The sequence below is a fragment of the Trachemys scripta genome, chromosome 2 (assembly GCF_013100865.1).
Source record: "Trachemys scripta elegans isolate TJP31775 chromosome 2, CAS_Tse_1.0, whole genome shotgun sequence".
In the NCBI taxonomy this organism is placed as follows: Eukaryota; Metazoa; Chordata; order Testudines; family Emydidae; genus Trachemys; species Trachemys scripta.
In genome coordinates, this window is record NC_048299.1 from 140,427,680 (window position 1) to 140,435,397 (window position 7,718).

A 7,718-nucleotide genomic window follows, 5' to 3' on the forward strand; every position below is an offset into this window, starting at 1 on the left:
TCTTCAGATGCATGGAGTGAAAATTACAGATACAGGTTTAAATGTATATTGGCACACGAAGAGATGGGAGTTACCTTACAAGTGGAGAACCAATGTTGAAGGCCAATTTGGTCAGGGTGGATGTGGTCCATTCCCAATAATTGATGAGGAGGTATCAATACCAAGAGAGGGAAAATTGCTTTTGTAGTGAGCCAGCCACTCCCAGTCCCTATTCAAGCCCAAATTGATGGTGTTAAGTTTTCAAATGAATTGTTGTTCTTCAGTTTCTCTTTGAAGACCATACGATACAATAGGAAAACCTTCTCTGAGTAATACTGGAGCCATGGGGTGATTCTGAAAGCAACCCTGCCCTTAGCCGAGCACCCTGGGGCTCTGCATGGATGCAGGTAAGAGCTGGATCTAGCCAGGGTCATCCGATCGCCACATGCTCAGGAATCTCAGGCATATTTCGGGTGCACAAGTGTCAATGGGAAAACTCCCCCGTGTTGCACTGGGGAGGGGGCAGCCTGGGGCAGGATCCTGGCCTCTGTGACTTTAAACTTTCTTAAAGTAAAAGTTGGTGATTTCGGCCTCCCCGAGGCGGTTGGTCACCCGGAGGGGCTGGTCGTTTCTGGGGGAAGTGCTCAGGTACCAGCCCGGGAAGGCGACCGACTCGAAGCGGAGCGTGCTGCCGGTGGCAGAGCAGGTAAAGGTGAAACGCTTGGCTTCCTGGCTGTTCTGGTACAAGTCCATGATTTTCTTGTCCTGGAGGGGTGGGGGGGATGAGAGAGGCCAGTTAGAAATGGAGATGCAACTTAGGGGTGGGGGAGGAGGGGATCTGCCATCTGCCCTATTGACTTCAGTGGGAAAATAAGTATCTAACACATGGCTTGGCTCTGACCTGTAACTCTGGGTCAGGCATGCCAAATCCCAAAGCAACAGGCTCTTTTCCTGACCTCCTCCTGCCCCCCCCCCCCGCACTGTCAGTGCCAGAAATCGAACCCGGGGGTTCAGCCCCTGTTAGTGACATGGGTCCAGCAACCCTGAGTCCCAGTTCACCTGACTGAAAGGATAGGGCACCATCTGTGGCTAATAAATGAGAGGAAGATGGCTGTGACAGGGCGGCATAAGAACATAAGAACGCCGTACTGGGTCAGACCAAGGGTCCATCCAGCCCAGTATCCTGTCTGCCAACAGTGGGCAATGCCAGGTACCCCAGAGGGAGTGAACCTAACAAGTAATGATCAAGTGATCTCTCTCCTGCCACCCATCTCCACCCTCTGACAAACTGAGGCTAGGGGCACCATTCCTTACCCATCCCGGCTAACAGCCATTAATGGACTTAACCTCCATGAATGTATCTAGTTCTCTTTTAAACCCTGTTATAATCCTAGCAGTCCCTGAGAAAGGCATAGGGCAGTTGACGGGATAGCCGGCTGACCTGCCAAGCCAGGACCAGGAGGCTGAGAAGGCCAGAGGGGCTTGTCTGCTACATTTCCCAGGCAGAGGCTTGGAAGCCAAGCAGAACTTGGGAAGGATTCCAGCCAGAAGTGCAGGGCTGGCTGGATCAAAGACTTGGTGAGAACCGAAGGACTCCCGAGTGTGGCAGCTGACGTGGGAGCTGGGGTACAAGGTGTGTTGATGGACCGGGTCTGAGGAGTGTATGCGCCTCATGTGGGATAAAAGGACAGTGTTTGGGGCTCTCGATGGCTAGTTGCACTATGTGAGATCATAAGCTGGCCCTGGGGACGGGGTGTTACCAGACCCAAGAGAACTTGGGCTGGACTCTTAGGGAGCCCAAGAGGGTAAACTGAGGCAGTAACCCTGGCAGTAAACCTGGCATTATTGTGCCCAGCAGAAAGGGGGCACTTAGAAGGTGAGGGGGAATTGGAACATGGGGGTTGTTTCTGGCTCGAGCATTAGCACCATGAATAGAGTCTGGGGCCCAATTGTGTGTGTTTGGACCGTGCCTATTGTCCTGGCACCTAGGCCCCACGTTGCCCCCTGCCCTTGCTTGTGCCCATAAGACCCCACTGCCTTCACTGAAAGGCCTCTGGGTGATGACTCTTCTGACGATGCCGGAGCCAGTAGAGAATCCAGCTCCCGACCCTGGGCTAACCACTCCTTGTAGTCACGGAAGTTGGCAGATTGGATGACAGGACCTAAGGGGAGTGGATCTGCTGAGTCCAAAGGCGCTGCTGGGAGATGAGGGGAGAGGGACAGGTGATGGGGAGGTGGGGCTGGGAGACTGGGGAGGGGATGGGGAGTGGGACAGGAGAGATGGGGGAAGAGATTATGGAGTGGGGGGTTAGCAGTGTGCCTAGGGGCAGGGCTAGGAGATTGGGAAGTGGGAGGGGTGGGGGGAAGAAGGGGGGGCAGGGAGCGGGATGGGGAATGGGGGTCAGGTGATGGGGAATGGGAGGGGTCGGGAGCTGGCCAATGGGGAAAGGGGGACAGGAGGGTTGGGGGAGTAGGGGGAAGGGGGACTGGGAGTAGGCGATGGAGAACAGGAGGGGAGGCAGCAGCGTGGTCATGCTAGGAAATTATTAGAATGCCCTAGGCCTGACTCCCCAGTAATGGGTGCTCACCTCCAGCATGAGGGTGGGCTGGGCCGAAGTGCCGCAGGACAGACAGCGAGTCCCTCCATTGATGCCCATAATGATGGGGAAATGGCTGGGGTCCATGAACTGGTTGGGCACCACGCTGATCTTCTCTGGGAACACAGAGCACCGAGGAGGGGAGCAGGATGGGGGGTGAGCTACAGACGAGTGGGGGGCGTCAGGACCTGTGCAGAATCACTCCCCTCCCCTGCAGCGCAGCCCATCTCCTGGCCTGGGCCTGGCCCTCGGCCACTCGGACTGCCTGGGGCAAGGACCCCCATCCCGCTCTGGTAGCCAGGGGAGAATCCCTTGCACAGGCGGGGTAACTGTGGCTGGTCTGTGATGCCCCCCGAATGCAGGGGCAGGAATGGGGTGGACTCTTTGTCCCTGAGTCTGGCAAAGTGACCCAAGGGGCTGTTTTGGCCCCACGATGCCCCTGACCCCCTGCCAGGACTGGCCAGGTGTTTGTGCCTGCTGGGGTGTCAGGGCCTGTCTTGCCCTGCCCGTTGGGAAGGCCAGGCAGCGCAGTGTGGGAGGAGCTGATGCGGCATGGAGGAGCTGGTCTGCAGCCCACCTGGGGGGGCGTTGGCGGTCTGGGGAGAGGCCACGAGGTGGTTGTGGTGGCAGCGGACAACTTTCTGGCTGGTGTCGCGTAGGGTGAAGAGGCTGGGTCTTGGCACGGCCATGATGGTAGGTCCTGAAACAGAGCGTGGCAAAGGGAGAACAGGGCAGGAGAGGAGGGTGCTCGGGGTAAAGAGATCTGCACTCTGCCCCCCCCCACCAGAGTTCTGCCAGTGCCTGCTCTGTCTGTGCACCCTGCCCCTCCCAGCACCTCCTCCACACCCCCTGCAGCCCCCCCCCCCCGGAACCCCTCGCCCCCAGCATCCCCTCTCTGCTCCCCTGGCTGGATCTTACTGGAGTCAGGCACGTTGAGATCTAACGCTAGACTTGGGCTAAGTGGGCTGCTGGGCTGCGGCGGGGCACTGGCCAGGGCAGGGTGGGCAGTGCCCTGGGTGGAGGAGAGTCAGCCCCCAGAAAGTGGGGATCCCGCGGGTTCTTACCTTGTTTAAAGAACTCGTTGAACAGATTCACCAGGTTGCTGTTGCCAGGCTGGGAATAGGGTCCTGGCGTCCTCCCAGCTCCCGGCTGTGCTGGGGACATGTTCCCGGTGCCTGTCATATCCTGGTGGGAGCAGGGTGGCTGGGAAGGACAGATGGACACTAGCTCTCAGGCAGGCTGGGCCCATGGGGGAGCCCCATTGGCCCTGCTGAGCCAGGATGGGGGAGGGGGGGCAGAGCAGGGCCCATCTTTGGCCCACTGCCCCCTTCAGATCTTGGCAGCCAGCAGCACATGGCATGGGGTGTGCAGGGGTGGGAGTGAGCCCCACCTGCCAAGCAACCTGATTGGCTTGGATCTCGACTCGTTCCTCATCTCACCTCCCTTGGCCCAGCTCCAGGGCAGCTCCCCATGGAATCGCCAAAGGGGCCGCCCGCCCCATGGCTGTGGCAGGAGGAAGGCCGTGGACCGGCCACTGGCAATGCTGCCGGGGGTGGGATGCTTCCCCGCTAAGGCCTGGCCCAGGATGTAGCCGTGGGGGCTACGGGTGGTGACCCCTCTCTGCCGCTCTGAGAAGGCTCCGGACTGGCTAGCTGTGGCCACGTTGTCAGCCCAGCTGCACCGACAGGGCTCAGCCAACCCAGGCTGCCCTACGCAGGAGGATCCAGGCCTCACAGCGCCCGTTAGCTGCTGGCAGGATGTGCTGGGCAAGGGGGGTTTCTCCAGTCAGGCCAGAGCCAGGGAATAACAGACACCAGAGTCAGTTAGTAACTGACCCCCCCTTAACCCAGTGGGCCACTGGCAATCCCACCCCTCGCTGCTCTGCCCCTGACATGCCCCTGCAGAGCGGGCCCCAGAGCGGGTCCAGGAGGCTAGGCTGGGTCCCCACCAGGAGGCTGTGCCCCTTTGGGACCCGCTATGGCCCAGCGCTCTGCGTATCTGGCTGCCCCTGCCCCTGGACTCAGCCGGGACTCTCAGCCATTTATACACGGGGCAGGGTGACATGAGCGCAGATCAGTACCGTGTGTGTGGAGGCCGATCCTGCCGCGGAGACGGGGCCCTCAGGGTCACTGGGAAAAGAACAAGGAGCTGTGAGATTTCTCTCCCTTCGGGGAGCCCGAGGGTCTCAGACATGGGAGCTGCATCTGCATCGCTCCCAGTTTACACCTTGGTAGGAAATTACTGTCTGAGATTGTGAGCGCAGACACTCTGCTGCCCTCCCAGCCCCCCTCCAGGCCCACTGTCCCCAGCTCTGCTAGTCTGTCTGCTCTCCCATGACAGTCCTCCATTTTCCCATAATGCACCAGCAGGACCAATGCCTGGTGGACTTTACCAAGTCCCTACTCAGGTAAAGCTCCTCTTGATCTTGGGGGACATTTGCCTGAGCAAGAATTCCAGCATCTGTTGCATTTGCTGGGATGTCACTAATAGACATGAAGGAAACCTAGTGCCATTATGAGGGTTCAGCTCAGTGGGACTCAGGTGGATCGGAACCACCTCTGGGTTAGAAACTCCCAAGCCCAGCCACGAGCTTTGGCAAACCCCAAACTGGCCCTGACTACCTCATCTCTCGTTCTCCACCATTGGCTCCTAGGAGCCTATCCTCCTCCAGTCTGTGGCTTCCTGCGGTTCCCTGGCCCGGTGATTGCCTCCTGCTGCCAGGGGCGGTGGAGACCCGGAAGCCCAGACACAGCGATTAACATCCCCACTGGCCATTGGCACTGACAGCACCTTCCACTAATGTCCCTTTGCCCACTGGTCCCAGCTGAGCCCAACCTGCACCATCGCATTTTATACCCACATTGCACTGGCACAACATTCATGTTGCCAATGAACTGAGCCCAGAATTGTGCACATGGGCTGTAGAATTCATCAGACAGGCTCTTCTGTATTTCCCCAACTCATAAACTCCACCTCCTCCTGTTTCTCAGTTGACGACGAATCACTTCTTCCTGTGTCTCTACCACCTCCCCTCAGTCTCTCTCTCTCGTATTAACAAATCCTGCTATTCTCAGCTCTAGATACCATGTAATTTTGCTAGAAGCTCTAACATGAAAATACACTATAGAATTAAATGCAGAAACGCTCCATTCAGACAAAGTTTGGTTAACGGGCTATGAACCCAAAAGAAAGAAAATATCAAATTTCAGGTTGAATGTGCAGCTTTAACTCTGTCCCTGTATGCATTTACCCTTAGCTCCCCCACTTGGACATTATTATTATTATGGTGCCGGCTTTAATGAAATGATCATATGCTATTTATCAAAGATAATACAAGATACCATATAACTTTCTTCCACAACAAAACAATGCCACCGAGTATCAGTGAGCATTATGGTGTGTTGGCAACCTCAGGGAGTTATAATTAAATTACAATGCTAACTCCCTCAAGATCTGTGTACGATCAGTTGTTTCATTCATACATTAGACTAATATTATTATTGCATTGTGGCAGTGCCTAGGAGCTCAGCCGTGGTGCCAGGTACTGTACAAACATAGAACAAAAAGTCCCTGCTCCAGCGAGCTCACAATCTCACCAATCAATTCATCTCTGAGCAGAGGCCAAGCACAGAACATTTCAGCCCCAGGGAGGAGCAATTCAGAAAGTTACATGCATCAGAAAACAAGACATTGCAAGGGAACCTGTTTGGCAACCTTTACTAGTATCTGCTCTCGTTAAATGGCAGCTTGTTGTGTCGTACCATGTATGTGTGCAATATCCATGTTGTGCCCATATGGAAGGGCCTACAGAGTTCCATAGACAGAGCCTTTCCATCGTTTTTTTTTTTTAATCTCCCTGTAGGATTTAATAGAACACTATCACCCACCTTCAAACAACCCATTAAAAAGATCTTATTCTCTGTTATATTCTATCAGCTTTCAGAATAAAATCTGTGGAACCCCCCTGCATTCCTGGAGGACCCTATGGGGTTCAGCCTGGTACAGTCTATAGGACCTTCCCATAAGGATGGAATACATAGATCACCATTCAGATTTCTCAGGGCCTTCTTTCTGCCCTTAGAATTTAAGTCATCATTTACCCTTGTGCAAGTGGATGCAAAATGCTACCAGCTCAGGATAGTAGCACGTTGCTGCCATGTTGCTCATGTATAAATTATGACACAAGGTGCAGGGCAGTGGGGACTGGGCGCTTGTCTACATGGGGAAGTTACGGCAGAATAAGGTAGTAGTTTCAAATGCAATCAATATTCTAGAATAAGATCTGCATGGAGGGTTATTCTGGAATAGTCATTCCAGTCAATTTCTAGGTGGAGACAAACCCTTAGATATTTGACACAGAAGCTGACCTAGCATCTCTCGCCCATGATCACTTACTTGGAGTCCAGCCCCAGATCAGTGGACGTCTTACGAACTTGTGACAGGAACGCATCTGAACAGAAAAGAGAGGAAATGCCTGTGAGTTAATTCAGCCAACAGAAGAGGTCAATGGGGCTCCGTAGCAAGTGGCTTAACCCTGCTTCAGTGAGCTTTTCTACGGTAAGAGCTGGAACAAGTCTCTTGACGCAGCTGGATGGACCTGACTGACACCCATCAGGCTGTGTATTTCTATAACGCCCAGTGCTCCATTTACCCTCTTCTGTTTCATCTTCCCCTGGCAGAGGAGTTGCCCAAATACCGTTGTTTGTCATGCTCTGGGAAGAAAAGCAATCAAAGGAGCAGCATGTTAGCAGCAAAGCTAGAAGAAGGGAAGAGACCATCTCTGGCGTTGCCCCAGAGACTGCAGTGGAGAAGAAGAGTGAGGGGGGAATGTCTCTATCTGCAGATCAGATGATAACAATGCCTGTAATTGACAGCCAGCTCACTGACCTCTGGTTTGACCAGTTCGATGTTGTGCAAGGCTTCAGCTGAACTGTCCCAGCTACTTATTCACATGCAAAATCACTACTGCAGTGCACTCAGGAAAGTAAAAAAAATGGCAATGTGATCACTGAATATACAGTCTTACCTCTGCCCCACACACTCCCAGGTTGTTTCTAGGTGCAGGTAAAATGTTGCAATATGACGTCGTTCCTTATTTCCTTATTTATTTCCTCCTATTTTCTGTAACATCTGGCAATGTTT

General features: G+C 54.3%; 1 protein-coding gene across 2 annotated transcripts; it reads right to left on the minus strand.

Annotated features, from left to right (window-relative positions):
• Window positions 1-6: 6 nt before the first annotated feature.
• Window positions 7-7,387, minus strand: LOC117871587 (interleukin-36 receptor antagonist protein-like). Of its 2 annotated transcripts, none has more exons than XM_034759399.1 (7): window positions 7,228-7,387; window positions 6,972-7,026; window positions 4,657-4,705; window positions 3,641-3,779; window positions 3,154-3,276; window positions 2,568-2,692; window positions 7-744 (listed from the first exon to the last, which is right to left on the minus strand). In XM_034759399.1, exons 1-7 carry the CDS (start codon window positions 7,352-7,354, stop codon window positions 535-537), a joined length of 828 nt encoding a protein of 275 aa, XP_034615290.1. In that variant the 5' UTR covers window positions 7,355-7,387; the 3' UTR covers window positions 7-534. The 2 variants fall into 2 exon arrangements, with proteins under 2 accessions (XP_034615290.1, XP_034615289.1); XM_034759398.1 differs by having other exon boundaries at window positions 2,568-2,737.
• Between the last annotated feature and the right edge of the window lie 331 nt (window positions 7,388-7,718).